This window comes from Camponotus floridanus, unplaced genomic scaffold (assembly GCF_003227725.1).
Source record: "Camponotus floridanus strain SB8 unplaced genomic scaffold, Cflo_v7.5 scaffold27, whole genome shotgun sequence".
Lineage (NCBI taxonomy): Eukaryota > Metazoa > Arthropoda > Insecta > Hymenoptera > Formicidae > Camponotus > Camponotus floridanus.
Window position 1 is genome coordinate 1,176,959 of NW_020229403.1, and position 18,449 is coordinate 1,195,407.

Sequence of the window (18,449 nt, forward strand, 5' to 3'; positions counted from 1 at the left end):
AAGTTATAATAAGTAATATAAATTATTCAATAAAATATATATTTAAATGTGTGTGATGAGCATTTTACATATTTTGATAACATTAAAATTTTATATTCAACTTATATATGTGCATATTATTTATTCACATAATATATAATTAATATATCAAGTATATTAGTAGTTTACATTAATTTGTCATAATCTCGTTTATTAGAATTTAAACATTCACTCGATTACATTTCGAAGCATATTAAAATATGCTCCAGATGTTTTCATAATCTAAAACATATTTAATGTCCATTGTTTTGATTTCATTATAAGTCATAAGATAATTATAAATAGCAAATACGTTTAATAAAATTAATAAATATCCAATAATTCCATAAATATTATATAATTATAATTATTATATATATGTATATTGCACAATATTATAATATAATATTATATATATGTTGCAAAATATTTTCTATTTTTTAAAAAAAGACTTTAGCTATAACAATTATATATATTTATGAAAACTTAAAATTATTTATTTAATATTTGCATTAGTTAAGACGATGAGATAAACGATAAAAAGATATAAAAATTTTAATTTACTTTTTAATTTATTGTAGACTTATACAAATCACAAACACACTAATTTAAATTTTTTATTTTTTACTTACATCACCAAATGTCTTGAGTGATAGATCAACAAATTTTCCAGCGGACAGCTTAGTTGGTGTATTAGACATAATCATCAGTAATATAACGTTGCGAGCTTTCTTGTTCGGAAGACGATACCATTCTAGTTCACAGGATTCAATGGCCACCTTTTCTGCCTACCGTTAATTTATCACACATACATAGCAATAGCCACAAAGTTTATTTTTGTTAAATTTTTATTTGTCATCTCAAAGATAGTGCAATACACATTTTTTTTATATTTTTTTACATTTTTAATAAAAAGGCTCAATACACATTTTTTCTATATGTTTTCTTTACATTTTTAATAAAAAATTTTCATTGAAATATATTTTAATTTATAAAATACTTTTTACAAAATTAAAAGTGCAATTTCATTTTTGTGTTAAATAAACGTTTTGTGTTAAATAAACGTTAATGTTATTTTAATTGTAGAACAGTAAATTTGATTATTAATTTTATTATGATTGTTTATCTTAAAGATCAAGTATGAATATTCATAAAACATACCTGACCGGTAAGTTGTTCACCGGTATAACAAAATATAAATATATGAGTTGTCACGTTCGTAATGCTTAATAAATAAATGCATAAAACTGTTATATTTTTATTTTGCCAATCCTATAAATATAAATGTTCTATATGACAAACTGATTATTGGCTAATTGCAAATTAAAAAAAAATAATTTTTTATTACTAAAATACAATGTATGGTCATATAAAAATTAAAAATAAATATTAATAAATAAAAATTAGAATAATAACGAGTAATTATTGAATTTTTATTCAATTGTATTCTATTTTATTTGTAAATGTTCAAATATCTAATTAATACTTTTTTTGCTAAAATTAATTAAACTTACGAACCAGTATCATAAAGTATAGTAAAACACAGGTAGCAATCGTATTTACCATTATTTCTATCAAATATATTTCTTGTAGAGTATGCTGTACCAATTTTAAAAAACTAAAATATAATTAAACGGAAAATTAATTTTCTTTGTTTTAATAAAAAAGAGAAAAAGAGAATCTCAAAGAGAAAAAATTATTAATAGCAATTGAGCAATAAGTTTATCATTTTTTAAATAAATTTTTAAAATAAATATTTTAAATTAAATAACTCACGAGGCACAATTAGCGTGTGAAATTGTGGACTTACCTGCGCACTCTTATTTGATGCTTGACTATTTCAGCTAATTTCTTATCCACTTCATGCTCCTCTAGCCAAGATTCCTGCACAAGGTTTCTCATCAAGCCGATTAAGATCTTTAATTGGCCGCAAGCATGTACTACGAAAATTGCTGTAAGGCCGCATGCACTTATCACGATCGAAACCATAACAATACCTGTTAAACATTGAATTGTAAAGAGTATCTCATAAACCGGACTGACATAGATGTCGAGAGAAAAGAAGTAACCCGGACAAGCAAATGGTCTTATTGTAATATTCTGATCAGTGACGGTTTTTCCTTGGGATAATGGTAAGATAGTTCGAAATGTAACGGCACCAGTATACATGAAAATTCCGCAAATTTTAGCCAGGTATTTGCCCGTCTTCGTGGATTTCCACATAATATTACGCATATCCGCACTAATAATATTATTCCAATCTTCTTCGACATGTTTCAAGCATTGACCAAGCTGATCACGGCGAAATATAAAAATCCCGTATTGACTGACAGACAGGATGTCATAGAGAAGAAGAGGAATTGTCTGGAGTCGAATGCGCGTTGATTTCTCCATCAACCAATAAAGAATACCAGGTAAAAGTTCGCAGAAAAGAAGAGTGTAAGTCACACAAATTAGCAAAAAATTACAAGCTTGCGGACGCATGGATTCTTCATGATCAATAGATGGCCAGGCGCCAAGTGCAAATAAAACATTACGAGTTGCGTGATATATAAAATATCGTCCTGACATTTGTTTGGTGGCATTTTTTTCGATTAATTTTAAATGTTCCGCCGTACTTCTATTGGACTTCATTTGTAACGTAAGTTATATGAAACCTGAGCACGAGCAGAATCGCGACTGATCGTTAAAGGGCAAACCTGATCATAAAGTCAATTCTCGTATGCGCTTGCGCATCTGAAACATTTAAATGTTGCGTGAGAAAGAGAAATAGAAACAGTAAAGTTTATGTGTAAAGTCAAAGAACGAGATCTCTCGTTTTCCATGAAAAGTATTCTTTACTTGTTCTATGTTTATTGACTTTTATAACGTCAGGAAATTGATAATGTTTAATTTTCTTTCTTTTCATTTCTTGCGGTCGTAATGTTGATCAAGAAGTAACAGTTTTGATTATATTTTACAAAAATTATATATTACAAATATTATATATAAACCTCTTAAAAGAAATCATACTAATAAATTCTATTTTGTATAGATTTTTTAATTTTAATGTGAACACATTAATTCATTAATCATATTTATTTATATTTATTTGTATCTTATCAATTTATAATTAACATTATATATCTAAATTATGATTTCTTTAGTTCTTAAAGCACATTAAATACAATATTTAATTAAAAAAATTTTGACGCATGCACATAGCATAAATTAAGATTCGCATAAAATGTGTAACTTCTAGATAAAAATAAAAAACTTGGAAATTTTATGTACTTGAATCGCATTAAGACATATACATTTTTGCAAATTTATCATTCATTTAAGATTTATTTATTATTATTATTTATTTTTTTTGGTTCTTTTGTTTATGCTTACTTTATAAGAAGCTCATACTGAGATCGTATACTTTGACAGTTTAAAAAGAATTGATAATGTCATATTAATGTAGGAATTAATAATGTTAGTTATTTAATAAATTTTTTCGAATACAAAAACTGCGTCTTATATCGTGTGCACTTACGTGTTATAAAGACTGAAAAGCCACGTCAAGCGGATAGGTAATATTGTACGAAACTTTTAAAAGGAATCGAAAGGGATTGCATGCAGCTCTATTTATGAATGTGCTTTGTTATAGGGAGAAAAAGTACTCTTGTTGGAAATCACAAAAAGGTTGATGTTCTGTGAAAAAACTTGCTAATAATATCAATGTGAATGTAATGTGGTTGTTGACTTGGTAGAATATTCAATAAGACGAAACAGTTATACTTATCGCATGATTGTAACTTGTGTAGTAAAAAAAATTTCTATTGCATATGGTTATACAATCATTATGTAATTTCTCAATAAAAATATTAAAAATATTAAAATAGTACTTAATGATCGATAAAAAGTAATAATAGATTAATGGTATGCAATGCTTCGAAGATCTAAATGTTGCAAATATATAAGATGGACTTTTAAATGTAATATCTTGAAGAAAAATGAAGTTATAAAATAACTTATATATTTTTATGTTTATGAATAATATTGGAAAAATCTCAATCACCTACATACGAAAAGGAGAATTATGCAATAATAATTATACAAGAATATATTCAAAATTGAAAATACACATTGTGTATGTACATCGTCTCTAATTTTTATAATTTTACTTGTTGTATATATAATATAAAATATTATATTATTAAGACAGCTTAGATTGTTTCAATGATGATTAGAATTGAAATATTTAATCAGTAACATTTCGAAGCATATTAAAATATGTCACAGCTGTTTTAACGACCTAGAACATATATTGCATAATATATATATGTAATATATCTAAACACGATAAAGTGAATTTGTTCGAACATATTTCTTACATCACCAAATGTCTTAAGTGATAGGTCCATGATCTTTCCTGCAGTGATTTTAGTAGGCAAGTTAGACATAATTATCACTAATACAATCCCGCGCGCTTTTCTATCCGGAAGACGATACCATTCAAGCTCGCAGGATGTATTAGCCACTTTTTCTGCCTATAATAAATATCATAATATTTAATTAATAAAATGCAGAGCAATATATTTCATGCACTTAAGAGGACTATTTGAAAAATTAAAATATTCTTTTATTATATTTTTATTACATTTTTTAATGGAAAAAATTATTTGTTTAACAGAAAAAAATTATAATATATAAAATAACAAAAATAATATTATTTTATATTATAGATATGTAATAAAATTTAATAAGAAGATGATCCGATGTGAAGTTATTACAGGCAAACATACCTGAGTTGTAAGTTGTTCACCGGTATAACAAAACATAAACATATTTATTAGCATAGATGTAAGTGACATAAAATAAGAACATGTAGCTATTGTATTGCTTTTCTCCCATTCCTATAAATGATCATTTTATTCGATCGTTTCAACATTTATACAATTTTTAATTTTAATAATTACATAAAAATATTTTTGTTTTGTTATTATGGGGAAAATAGAATAAGTTACAAACCACTATTATGCAGTACCCTAAATTGCAAACAATTATCGTACACCCCATCAGTTCTATCAAACATATTTGCTGCAGAGTATGTTCTACAAGTCGCAAAAAACTGAAATACATTGATGTATATCGTATCGCATTTTTGTGAAATGAAAGAATAGAATTCAATACTATATATGAAATGCAATATTAATTGTTATTCAGCGATCAATCACTTTTGAAATAATATACATTTAATAATACATTTTCAAATCAAAAACTTACTTTCGTATTCTTATTTGATGCTCTACTACTTCAGCCAGTCTTCTATCCACTTCTTCTTTTTCTTGCCATTGTTCCTCGACAAGGCGTTTCATCAAGTCTATCAAAATCCTCAGTTGACCGCAGGCATGCATTACGAACACAGCTGCGAGGCCACATGCGCCCGTTGTGATTGAATAAGTAACTAAACCTGACAAGAACTGCATCGCAAAAATCATTTCGTAAGTAGGACTAACTTGTGAATTGAAGGAAAAAAAGTAACCCGGACAAGGCAAGGGCTTGATCGTAATATTCTGCGCGGTAACTATCTTTCCCTTAGCGAACGGCAAGATCGATCGGAAGGAGAGTCCGCTGCCGTACATGAAGGCTCCGCAAAGTGCAACCAAACGTCTTCCCGTTTTCGCTGATTCGATCATTGTATCCCGTGCTTCCGTGCTAGTAACAATCTTCCAATCTTCTTCAATGTGCTTTAAACACTGCCTGACTTGATTCTCGCGGAATATTAAATTACCATATTTACTTGTGGCCATGAAGCAGTAAAGAAGCATAGGAAAAGTTTGAATTCTGATACGTGTTCTCTTTTCGATTAACCAGAAGAAGATACCGGGAATCAGCACGCCATAAAGAAGAGTGTAAGAGGCACAGATTAATAAATATTTGAAAAATTTTTTGCCAGTAGATCTTGCTCTGTTGGAAGATGGCCAAACTCCGAGCACGCTTAGAACGTTACGCGTTACTTGCGTGATGTATAAAATATCATCTTTATAATATTTGTTCCACGACATGTTTTGCGAATTTTGTACTTGCACAATTTTTATATCGAAAAATTATTTTTGAATGTCAACCATCGCGCAAATTATCGCAGATACTGTGAAATGTAGACGACAACTGAATTACGATTGATTGTTACAAGAAAGGCTTACATCGAAGTAAACTCTCTACTACAAGCTGCGCTTGCGCGCTTTAAGAATTTAAATGCGAAGTAAGGAAATCAAAAGCCATAAAGTTTGCAAATGAAATGGTCTAGAGTTAAGAACTGAGGTTGTATTTCTACAGGAAGATATTTTCAATTTTCATACAAACTTTAACTTTATAACAGGAAAACAATTGCGTTCAACTTCTTTTTTCTTTTACATTTTCTCTTTACATCGTTTTATATTTAGAATTTGAGAAATTAAAACAAATAATTATTTTAATTGTATATAATAATTATATTATATAAAATATATCATTATTTTTAAATAACGTTCGTCATATTGTAATATATTTTTATGATACATACATATATAAACATTATTTTATAAAAGAATTTAAAAATAAGAAATTGTGTGTGTGTGTGCAATACTTAAATAAAATAAATAGTAAACATAAGAATCAGGTAACATTTTTTCTAGATTATAAAGAAACGAAAATTTTATTTTTACATATAGCCAAGAGAAAGAAATAGATAAACAATATTTTTTCTTATATTTTTGGATACATTTTATGATGTACTTTTAACTTAAATGTTTTTATTGCTTTATAAAATTAACCTTGATATATATGCTAAGAAACGCAAAATGATAAGAAACTTCTTTATCATTTATTACAGTAAGCAAATAATCCTCTTAACTTAATTTTTTAAAATTTGTTATATGCATACGTTGGTCGATTGAATTATACACTGAACTTTGAATATGATTCAAACGTCTTTAAATGGATTTAATAATTTATTTAGAATAAATATTTGTGAAGTAAAAAGTTATTGATATTGCATTATATGAATTCATAAATTACAATTCTGTTTATGTTACTACTTTTATTTAAAATATATATTTTTTATTATTACTTTATATATGCATTTACAACTAATTCTTAAGATTCATTCGATTGATCGAATAAGATTTAAATATGTCACTGTCATTTTAACGACCTAAAATATATTCCTATATTTATTGCATTTTCTATTCAAATTTGTTATTAATAATAATAATAATATTCATTATACATCATCAGAAAAAAAGTTGTAACAATGTAAGTTGTACTTACATTGCCGAACGTTTTGAAAGAAAGATCGATAAATTTCCCTGCTTTTAAATTTAGCGAAGTGTCTGAGATACCCATGATTAAAATCAATGCTTTTGCTTTTTCATTCGGAAGACGATACCATTCTAATGTGCACACTGTTAATGCTATTTTCTTTTCCTAATTTTATTAATTATTAAACTTATACGCATTAGAAGTAAAATTGAAAAAATTAATTAATTTTGCACATATTTCATTACGTCATCTATTAAATTTTAACTTTACAACTAATTTTTCTAATAATAATGAAATTATAATTTGAAAATACCTGTTCGACGACTTGTTCGCCCATATAGCAATAGATAAATACGTTGAACAAAAACATCACTATGGCAAAGATATATGAACATATACGTATAGCATTATGGTTTTCCCAGTCCTGTAAATTGAACAAATACTTTAATAAAGATAGATCTTAGAATATAAAAGCTATTTTCTATCAAAACTTATACTAAATATAAATAAGATTTCTTAAAATTTGAAATTATATAAACGTTTATTATATAAACGTTTGCGCACCAAGATAATGTAATATCCTACGAAACACATCAGTACGCTAGATCCCATAATTTCTACTAAACTTGGATATTGAGTAGCATTCTGTACCAAACGTAAAAAACTAAAAATTACGAGAAAAATGTGAATATTGTGAATATTAAATGAGAAGTGTTAATATATTTAATAATCACACACACAAACAAATATTATAATTTTACATAAAATGTTATCATGTATCTTTATGTATATTATGTATATTAAATTATAGAATTTTCCCTCCCTCTCACTCTCCCTCTCACTCTCATTCTCCCTCTTTATCCCTTTCTCTTTCTCTCTCCCTCTTTTCCTTGTTTTTCTCTTTCTCTTTAATGAATATATACATAGGGATATATACGTATATACATGTATATATATTAGCCAAAAATTAGAAAAATTATATAAATATGAGCAAAAGACAATTTACTTGCGTGTCTTGATTTGATGTTCCACAATAACAGCTAATCTCTTGTTTAAATATTCCTTCTTGTGCTCATTTACAAAGTTACTAATTAATGTCACTAATATATCCAACTGCGAGCAAAAATGCATCACAGAGAGAGTTATGAAGCCAAAAGTTGCAACCGTAACTGTGTATCTTACAATTCCCGTACAAGATTGTAGAAAAAATACCATTTCGTAAGCGGGAGTGCGCTGCACATCAAAGATAATAAAATGCGCCACAGATGGGAGAGGTCTAATTGTGATGTTCTGAGGGGTGATGATCTTTCCACTTGATAGCGGCACGATAACTCGCATAGCTACACCATTTAAATACACAAATATGGCGCACATTATAATTAAACGTCTACCAATTCTTGCTCTATCGATCATTAAAATGCGAGCACTCGAGTTGACGACATTTCGCCAGTCTTCATCAATTAGCTTCAAACAATTTTTAATTTCTTTTTTATAAAGCAACACGTAGCCGTATTTGATAGTCGTCGCGATTGTGAATAGCATAATGCCCATAACTTTAAGTCTCAAGTGAATGTCTTTCAAGACTATGAATATGTAGATTATGGTCGGTATTATTTCAGAAAGAAGGAGAGTAAAACATGCGATGTTCAACAGAACTGTCTCCATTATCTCGGGAATAAAGGAATTCGTACGCGGAAATGGCCACATACCTAGTATACGGAAGAAGAAACGATTTATCTCGAAGGTGTACTTTATATCGCTTTCGTAATACTTGTTGGCAAACATTTTGGGATTGATTCTACAATTTATATGTAAGTAATATCTTAATTTAGTAATGTGAAACTATATAACAATGTAACATGCAACATTTCTGTAATATACAATGTTGAAATAATGCGTGTTTGTTCGCTACTGAAGTATATTCTTTGTTGAACTGAAGTATAATTAATAGTTCGCGTGCGCTTGCGTAGAGAGATTGAATAGCCAGCAGATGATCAATGTTGTATTGATATTTTTCTAGAGGCTGTATATCTATTCATAATTTTTTTATCATAACATGGGAAAGTATTCTTGCTGGAATTTAAACGAGGATGTTGTGGACGATAATGTTGTGGATAGAAACCTATTTGATGATAGCGGTAAAACAAGATTGGCTTTTAGATTTTATATTATTTTACTTGCATTTTACACGCAGAAGTTAAAGAATAGCGTAGTATTATTTTATATTTTATGATAATGTAAAATTATACTTCTCTCTTTCTTTCTACTTGCTATTTTGTAAATGCTTAATATTTTACAGAGAACAAATATTTTAAATAAAGAATTATTAATCGTATTGCATAAGTATTTCTTTATATTATTATGATACTTTCATTTCAAATACAAATTTTTCATTACTACTTTATGTATGTATTTACGACTAATTCTTAAAATTCATTCAAATGATCGAAGGAGATTTAAATATGTAACTGCCATCTTAACGACCTAAAATATATTCTTATAAATTTCGCTTTTTCGTGTTAAATGAATATTTTTGTTTTATTAATAATGATAATCATTTTTTTATTTTATAAATTTTCAAAGAATAGTTGCTACTTACATTGCCGAACGTTTTGAGAGAAAGATCGATAAATTTTCCTGCTTTTAAACTTAGTGAAGTGTTTGAGATAGCCATGATTAAAATCAATGTTTTTGCTTTTTCATCCGGAAGACGATACCATTCTAATGTGCACAATCTTAATGCTATTTTCTTTTCCTAATTTTAGCAATTGTACACATCAGAAATAAAAAATTGAAAAAATTATTTTGCATATATTCCGTTTATGACTTAAATATCTTATGATTACTTTTTTCACTGACGACAAAACCACAATTCGAGAAAACACATACCTCTTCGACGACTTGCTCGCCCATATAGCAATAGATAAATACATTGAATAAAATCATCACTACTGCAATGATATACGTGCATAAACGTATAGCATTATGATTTTCCCATTCCTGTAAAATGTACAAATTCTTTAATATTTATGACGAGGCTATTTTCTATTACAAACATACTAAGTTTTCTTAAAATCATACTAGATTTTCTTAAAATTCACTATTATATAAACGCTTGCGCACCATGATAATGTAATATCCCCCGAAGCATATCAGTATACTAGAGCCCGTAATTTCTATTAAACTTGGATATTGAGTAACATTCTGTACCAAACGTAAAAAACTAAAATTTATGAGAAAAATGTGAATATTGTTCTTAAATGAGAAGTGTCAATTATATATTTAATAATTGAACAATTTATCATATCTATCTATACATAAAATGTTATCATGTCTTACATTATTGAATACTCTCTCCCTTTCTCTCTCTCTTTAATGGTTATTATATAATGAATATTATTGTGAGATTTATATATATTAACAAAATCAATGAAAAATTATATAAATATGAGCAAAGAAAAATGTACTTCCGAGTCTTAATTTGATGTTCCACGATAACAGCCAACCTTTTTCTTAAATGTTCCTCTTGGTGTTCATTTACAAAGTTATTCATTAATGTCACTAATATATCCAACTGCGCACAAAAATGCATCACACAGAGAGTTATAAAGCCGAAAGTTGCAACTGTAACTGTATATTTTATAACTCCCGTAAAGGATTGTAGAAAAAATACGATTTCATAAGCCGGACTGCGTTGCACATCAAAGATAACAAAATATGCTACGGATGGGAGAGGTCTGATTGTGACATTCTGAGGGGTGATGATCTTTCCACTTGATAGCGGCATAATAATTCGCATAGCTACGCCGTTTATATACACGAATACGGCGCACATTATAATTAAACGTCTACCAATTTTTACTCTATCGATCATTAAATTGCGAGCACTTGAGTTGATAACATTTTGCCAATCCTCATCAACTAGCTTCAAACAATTTTTGATTTGATTCTTGTAAAACAATACATATGCGTACTTGACAGTAGTTATTATAGTGAATAACACACTGCCTATAACTTTAAGTCTCAAACGAATGTCTTTCAGGACTATGAATACGTAAATCATGGTCGGCACTAATTCAGAAAGGAGAAGAGTAAAGCACGCGATGACCAACAAAACTGTCTCCATTATCTCGGGAATAAAGGAATTCATGCGCGGAAATGGCCACATACCTATTAGACGGAAGAAGAAGCGATTTATTTCGAAGGTATACTTTATATCGCTTTCGTAATATTTGTTGGCAAACATGTTCAGATTGATTCTACAATTTATATCTAAATAATATCTCACAATTTTGCACCACAAAATTATAACTGCATATATTATATAACACGTAACATTTTTGTAATGCGCAATGTTGAAACAATGCACGTCTGTTGGCCACTGACCATAGCACATCCTTTATTGGACAAAAGCATAATTTATAGTTTGCATGCGCCTGCGTAGAATGACTGAAAAGCCACGTCAAACAGATGGGAAACATTGCATGTGCTAAAACTTTCGTTGCATGCAGATCTATTCATTTTTTTTTTTTATCGTAGGAAGAAAAAGTATTCCCGCTGGCAGTCAAAAGAGAATTAATGTTGTGCAAAGAAACTTATTTAATGATAACAATAAGATAAGATTGTTGACTTTTAATTCCACATATTCAACTTTACTCTTGCATGTGTAGAAGTCTAAGTATTTACATGTATAAGACAGTATGATTTTAATATATTTTTTGATAATATAAAATTACCTCTCTCTCTTTCTCTCTTTCTCTCTCTTTTTTTATTCCTCGCTCTCCTTTTCTCCCTGTTTATTTTTAAAAATTCTTATGTCTTGCTATTTATTTTATAGTTATTTTATATCTCTATTTTTGGTAGAAACACAAAATGAATATATTTCTACATTATTAATTGGAGTAAATAACAAAAGAACTTAACTCTTAGAAATGTATTATATGCAAACATTTGTCAATTGAATTATATATTGAGCTACAAATCAATTCGAATGTCTGTAAATGCACTTAATTAAAAAACAGATATTTGAAATAAAAAGTTAATCACATTATGTGATTTTTTTATACTATTTTTATTTAGAATACAAATTTTTCATTACTACTTTATATGTGTATTTACGAGTCATTCGTATTTAATTCATTCGTATTTATTCATTTATATTTAATTGTAAGATTCATTCGAGTGATCGAAGAAGATTTAAATATGTAACTGCCATCTTAACAACCTAAAATATATTTTTATAAATTTACTATTTTTCTCTTTCAAATCAGTATTTTGATTATTAATAATGATAATCGTATTTATTTTAAAAGGACAATTACTTACATTGCCCAATGTTTTGAAAGAAAGATCAATAAATTTTCCTGCTTTTAGATTTAACGAAGTGTCTGAGATAGCCATGATTAAAAGCAATGCTTTTACTTTTTTATCCGGAAGACGATACCATTCTAATGTATACAATGTTGATGTTATTTTTCTTTCCTAATTTTATTAATTAATTATACGCATCAGAAATATAATTGGAAAAAATCGCACATATTCCGTTAAGTTATCTGTTAAGTTATTTTCATGATTATTTTTTTAACAATAACGAAATTACAATTTAAAACCACATACCTGTTCGACGACTTGCTCGCCCATGTAGCAATAAATAAATACATTGAATAAAAGCATCACTAATCCAATGATATATGAGCAAAGACGTATAGTATTATGATTTTCCCACTCCTGTAAATTAAGTAAATGGTTTAATATTTTTGAGAATATTACGAAACTGTTTTCTATCGAAGATCGTGTACATATCGTTTAAATTCTTTATAATTAGGTAATATAAATGTTTGTGTACCATGATAGTATAATATCCTCCAAAGCATATCAATATGCTAGAACTCATAATTTCTACTAAACTCGGATATTGAGTAGCATTCTGCACCAAACGTAAAAAACTAAAATTTATGAGATAAAGTGTGAATATTGTTCTTAAAGGAAAAATGTCAATCATGTGTGTTTAATTATCAAACAATTTTTATCATATCTTTTTTATACATAAGATGTTAATTATCACGTATTAAATTATAAATATAATATTTCCTTCCTTCCTCCCTTTTCTCTTTCTCTATCTCTCTTTCTCTCTAAGAAAATTTCTATATATTAACAAAATCAATGAAAAATTATATGAGTATAACACACAAATCTTACTTTCGTGTCTTAATATGATATTCCACGATAATAGCCAACCTCTTGTCCAAATGTTTTTCTTTGCGCTCATTTCCAAAGTTATTAATTAATGTCACTAATGTATCCAGCTGCGAGCAAAAATGCATTACACAAAGAGTTATGAAACCGAAAGTTGCCACTGTAACTGTGTATCTTATAACTCCCGTAAAAGATTGTAATAAAAATACGATTTCGTAGGCGGGACTGTGCTGCACATCAAAAATAATAAAATGCGCCGGGGATGGCAGAGGTCTAATTGTAATATTCTGAGAGGTCACGATCTTTCCACTTGACAACGGCATGATAATTCGTATACCTACACCGTTTAAATACACAAATATGGCACACATTATAATTAAACGTCTACCAATTCTTACTCTATCAATCATTGAGTTGCGAGCATACGAGTTGACATTCCGCCAGTCCTCATCAACTAACTTCAAACAATTTTTTATTTCATTCTTGTAAAGCAATACATAGCTGTATTTGATAGTCGTTGCTATCGTGAACAACATACTGCCTATAACTTTAAGTCTCAAACGAATATCTTTTAGAACTACGAATATGTAGATCAAAGTCGATGCTAATTCAGAAAGGAGGAGAGTAAAACACGCGATGGTCAACATCACTGTCTCCATTATCTCGGGAATAAAAGAATTTCTACGCGAAAATGGCCATATACCTAATAAACGGAAGAAGAAGCGATTTATCTCGAAGGTGTATTTTATATCGCTTTCGTAATACTTGTTGGCAAACATGTTGGGATTGATTCTACAATTTATATCTAAATAATATCTCACAATTTTGCAGCTCAAGATTATAACTACATATAGTATATAACACGCAACATTTCTGTAATATACATTGCTGAAACAATGCTTGTCTGTTTGCCACTGATCGCAGCTTACCCTTTAGACAAAAGCATAGTTTATAATTTGCATGCGCCTGCGTAGAGAGATTGAAAAGTCTCGTCAAGTAAAGGGTTAATATTTCATGTGCTGAAGCTTTGCTTGAACTTTCATGCAGATCTATTCATTATTTTTTTATCGTAGGGAGAGAACGTATTCCTGCTAGCAGTCAAAAGAGAATTAATGTGCAAAGAAACTTATTTAATGATAACGATAAAATGAGGTGTGATTGTTGACTTTTAATATTCCACATATTGAACTTTGCTTGCATATTGTGTGAAGTCAATGAATATATGCATACATATACATATATGTATATATGTGTGTATATATATATATATATATATATATATATATATGTATGTATGTATAAGACAGTAACATTTTAATATATTTTTTGATAATAAAATTATCTCTCTCTTTCTCTTTTTTTCTCCCTCTACCTCTTTGCTTATTTTTTAAAATTCTTATATTTTGCTATTTATTTTATAGTTATTTTACATCTATATTTCTATTTTTGATAAAAAACGTAAAATGGATATACTTCTATATTATTCATAAAAGTAAGTAACAAAAGAAATAGTTAATTCCTAGAGGTTTGTTATATGCAAATATTTATCAATTGAATTATGTATTGAATTATAAATTGAATTATATATTGAATTTTGAATTAATTCAAACATCTGTAAATGCACTATTATAATATTTTACAATGAATAGATATTTGAAATAAAGAATCATCAATCGCATTATACAGCTACTCTTTTTATGTCTTTTTACTATTTTTATTTAGAATACAAATTTTTCATTACTACTTTATGTGTGCATTTACGATTAATTTTTAATATTCATTCGAGTGATCGAAGAAGATTTAAATATGTAACTGCCATCTTAAAGACCTAAAATATATTCTTATAAATTTATCGTTCTTTTCTTTTCAAATAAATATTTTTGTTATTAATAATGATAATCATATTTATTTTAAAAAGACAGTTACTTACGTTACTTAACGTTTTGAAAGAAAGTTCGATAAATTTCCCAGCTTTTAGATTTAACGAAGTGTCTGAGATAGCCATGATTAAAATCAATGCTTTTGCTTTCTTATTCGGAAGACGATACCATTCTAAAGTGCACAATGTTGATACTATTTTCTTTTCCTAATTTCATTAATTAATTATATACATCAGAAATAAAATTGAAAAAGATTATTTTGCATATATTCCTTTAGTTATCTGTTAAATAATTCATTTTTTCACAATAACGAAATTATAATTTAAAAACTTATACCTGTTCGATGACTTGCTCGCCCATATAACAGTAAATAAATACATTGAAAAAAAGCATGACTAATCCAATGGTATATGAGCAAAGACGTATAATATTATGGTCTTTCCAATCCTGTAAATTATGCAAATGCTTTAATATTTCTTAGAATATTACGAAGTTATTTTCTATCGAAAATCGTACCAGATCGTCTAAATTCTCTTATATTATATAAATGTTTGTGTGTGTACCATGATAGTATAATATCCTCCAAAACATATCAATATGCTAGAACTCACAATTTCCACTAAACTTGGATATTGAGCAGCATTCTGCACCAAACGTAAAAAACTAAAATTTATGAGAAATAGTGTCAGACAAACATCGTTCTTAAAGAAAAAGTGTCAATCATGTATGTTTAATAATCAAACAATTTTTATCACATTTATCTATTTTACACTTAAAATATTATCATGTATTAAATTATAGAATTTTCCCTTCTTCCCCTCTCCCTCCTCTCTCTCTAATGAAATTTCTATATATTAACAAAATCACTGAAAAATTATATGAGTATGAGCAAACGAGGACTTACTTTCGTGTCTTGATATGATATTCCACGATAATAGCCAGCCTTTTGTTTAAATGTTCTTTTTGGCGCTCATTTCCAAAGTTATTAATTAATGTCACTAATATATCCAGTTGCGAGCAAAAATGCATTGCACAGAGAGTTATGAAACCGAAAGCTGCCACTATAATTGTGTACCTTATAACTCCCGTAACAGATTGTAATAAAAATACGATTTCGTAAGCAGGACTGTGCTGCACATCAAAGATAATAAAATGCGCCGCAGATGGCAGAGGTCTAATTGTAATATTCTGAGGAGTAATGATCTTTCCCGTTGACAGCGGCATAACAATTCGTACAGCTATGCCACTTAAATAGACAAATACGGCGCACATTATAACTAAACGTCTACCAATTCTTACTCTATCTATCATTGAGATACGATCACTTGAGTTAACAACATTTTGCCAGTCCTCATCAACTAGCTTCAAACAATTTTTTATTTCATTCTTGTAAAGCAATACATAGCCGTATTTGATAGTCGATGCTATCGTGAACAGCATACTGCCCACAAGTTTAATTTTCAAGCGAATATCTTTCAAGACTATGAATATATAGATCAAAGTCGATGCTATTTCAGAAAGGAGGAGAGTAAAACACGCGATGGTCAACAAGACTGTCTCCACTATCCCAGGAAGAAAACAATTCGTGCGCGGAAATGGCCATATACCTAGTAAACGGAAGAAGAAGCGATTTATCTCGAAGGTGTATTTTATATCGCTTTCGTAATATTTGTTGGCAAACATGTTGGGATTGATTCTACAATTTATATCTAAATAATATCTCACAATTTTGCAGCACAATATTATAACTACATGTATTATATAACACGCAATATTTCTGTAATATACAATGCTGAAACAGTGCGTGTCTGTTCACCACTGACCACAATCTACCCTTTGTTAGACGAAAGCATAGTTTATAATTCGCGTGCGCTTGCGTAGAGAGATTGAAAAGCCACGTCGAGCAGAAAGTTAACATTGCATGTATTAAAACTTTCGTAGGGATTGCATGCAGATCTATTTATTATTCTTTTATCGTAGGGAGAAAAGTATTTTTGCTGAAAGTCAAAATAGGATGTTGTGCAAAGAATCTTATTTGATGATAGCAGTAAAATAAGGTAGTTGACTTCTAGTATTTTATTATACCTATCATTTTACTCGCATATATGTGCAGAAATTAAAGAGTATGTATAGCATAGTACTATATTAATATATTTTTTGTTAATGTAAAATTATATTTCTGTTTATCTTTTAAAATTCTTATACTTTGTTATATATTTTTCATAATAAGAAAGAAAATAGATGTAAATGTAGATATTTGTGAAAAAATATAAAATACTAATTGTATATTCTTCATAAACTTGATGATTTTTCAATAAAAATTTAATCTCTCTCTCTCCGTCAGATTTTACAAAACAAAAATACACCCTCTGCATGCGCAGTTATTTATCAAAGAGATATATTTAAGAGGCGAAAATAAATATATTACGTATATACTAACATCCTAAAGAAAACTTTTGTGTAAAACTTTTGACATATCTATACCATGAAAGTGTACAACAATGGTTCTATTACTATATGTTGACCAGGTAATTTTGATAATTAGAACAAAAATATTCAAGCAACTACATTTCGAAGTACATTTAAATATGTCATAGATGTTTTTATAACCTAAAACAAAATCGACGAAACCAGTCGCATTAATAGGACTAAGAATATGTATGTATAATAATAAATTCTGTGTGCATGTATACATATGCACACATTGTGATTATATGATATAAATTTAAATATATAAATATCTTCTTACATCACCATATGTTTTAAATGATAAGTCCATAATTTTTCCAGCGGTGACTTTAGTTGGTAAATTAGATATGATCATCACTAGTACAATTCCACGCGCACTCTTGTCCGGAAGGCGATACCATTCAAGTTCACAAGATGCGATAGCCACCTTCTCCGCCTATTAAATATTATTGCATATTTGTAGCAACATTTCACGAATTTAAACGTATTATTAATATACACAATATTTCCAAAATTAAGATAAAAATTATTTTTGTTACTTTTGCATATATAAACACAAACACAAATAAAAGAATTAATCATATTAAACATAAAAAAGTTGATATCATTATATATGCG

General features: G+C 28.3%; 4 protein-coding genes and 1 non-coding gene across 5 annotated transcripts; all 5 read right to left on the reverse strand.

Moving 5' to 3' along the window:
* Positions 1-171: 171 nt before the first annotated feature.
* On the reverse strand, positions 172-2,680 carry LOC105252267. The gene is made up of 6 exons (XR_003122921.1): positions 1,829-2,680; positions 1,537-1,636; positions 1,276-1,290; positions 1,180-1,230; positions 651-806; positions 172-261 (listed from the first exon to the last, which is right to left on the reverse strand). It is a non-coding gene; the product is annotated as an odorant receptor 4 (transcript).
* Positions 2,681-4,193: 1,513 nt separating this feature from the next.
* Positions 4,194-6,389, reverse strand: LOC105252268 (odorant receptor 13a-like). The gene is made up of 5 exons (XM_011259574.3): positions 5,272-6,389; positions 5,017-5,116; positions 4,791-4,901; positions 4,380-4,535; positions 4,194-4,300 (listed from the first exon to the last, which is right to left on the reverse strand). Exons 1-5 carry the CDS (start codon positions 6,051-6,053, stop codon positions 4,247-4,249), a joined length of 1,203 nt encoding a protein of 400 aa, XP_011257876.2. The 5' UTR covers positions 6,054-6,389; the 3' UTR covers positions 4,194-4,246.
* A 725-nt stretch (positions 6,390-7,114) lies between these two features.
* LOC105252269 (odorant receptor 4) lies at positions 7,115-9,219 on the reverse strand. The gene is made up of 5 exons (XM_011259575.3): positions 8,294-9,219; positions 7,852-7,951; positions 7,601-7,711; positions 7,297-7,452; positions 7,115-7,180 (listed from the first exon to the last, which is right to left on the reverse strand). Exons 1-5 carry the CDS (start codon positions 9,070-9,072, stop codon positions 7,130-7,132), a joined length of 1,197 nt encoding a protein of 398 aa, XP_011257877.2. The 5' UTR covers positions 9,073-9,219; the 3' UTR covers positions 7,115-7,129.
* Positions 9,220-9,689: 470 nt separating this feature from the next.
* Positions 9,690-11,655, reverse strand: LOC105252270 (odorant receptor 4). The gene is made up of 5 exons (XM_011259576.3): positions 10,755-11,655; positions 10,411-10,510; positions 10,177-10,287; positions 9,887-10,042; positions 9,690-9,771 (listed from the first exon to the last, which is right to left on the reverse strand). The coding sequence occupies exons 1-5, from the start codon at positions 11,531-11,533 to the stop codon at positions 9,721-9,723; spliced, it is 1,197 nt and encodes a 398-aa protein (XP_011257878.1). The 5' UTR covers positions 11,534-11,655; the 3' UTR covers positions 9,690-9,720.
* Positions 11,656-12,460: 805 nt separating this feature from the next.
* LOC105252271 (odorant receptor 4) lies at positions 12,461-17,500 on the reverse strand. Its single transcript, XM_020027834.2, has 9 exons — positions 16,267-17,500; positions 15,926-16,025; positions 15,699-15,809; positions 15,413-15,568; positions 13,486-13,592; positions 13,133-13,232; positions 12,904-13,014; positions 12,613-12,768; positions 12,461-12,511 (listed from the first exon to the last, which is right to left on the reverse strand). Exons 1-9 carry the CDS (start codon positions 17,043-17,045, stop codon positions 12,461-12,463), a joined length of 1,671 nt encoding a protein of 556 aa, XP_019883393.2. The 5' UTR covers positions 17,046-17,500.
* Positions 17,501-18,449: the final 949 nt, after the last annotated feature.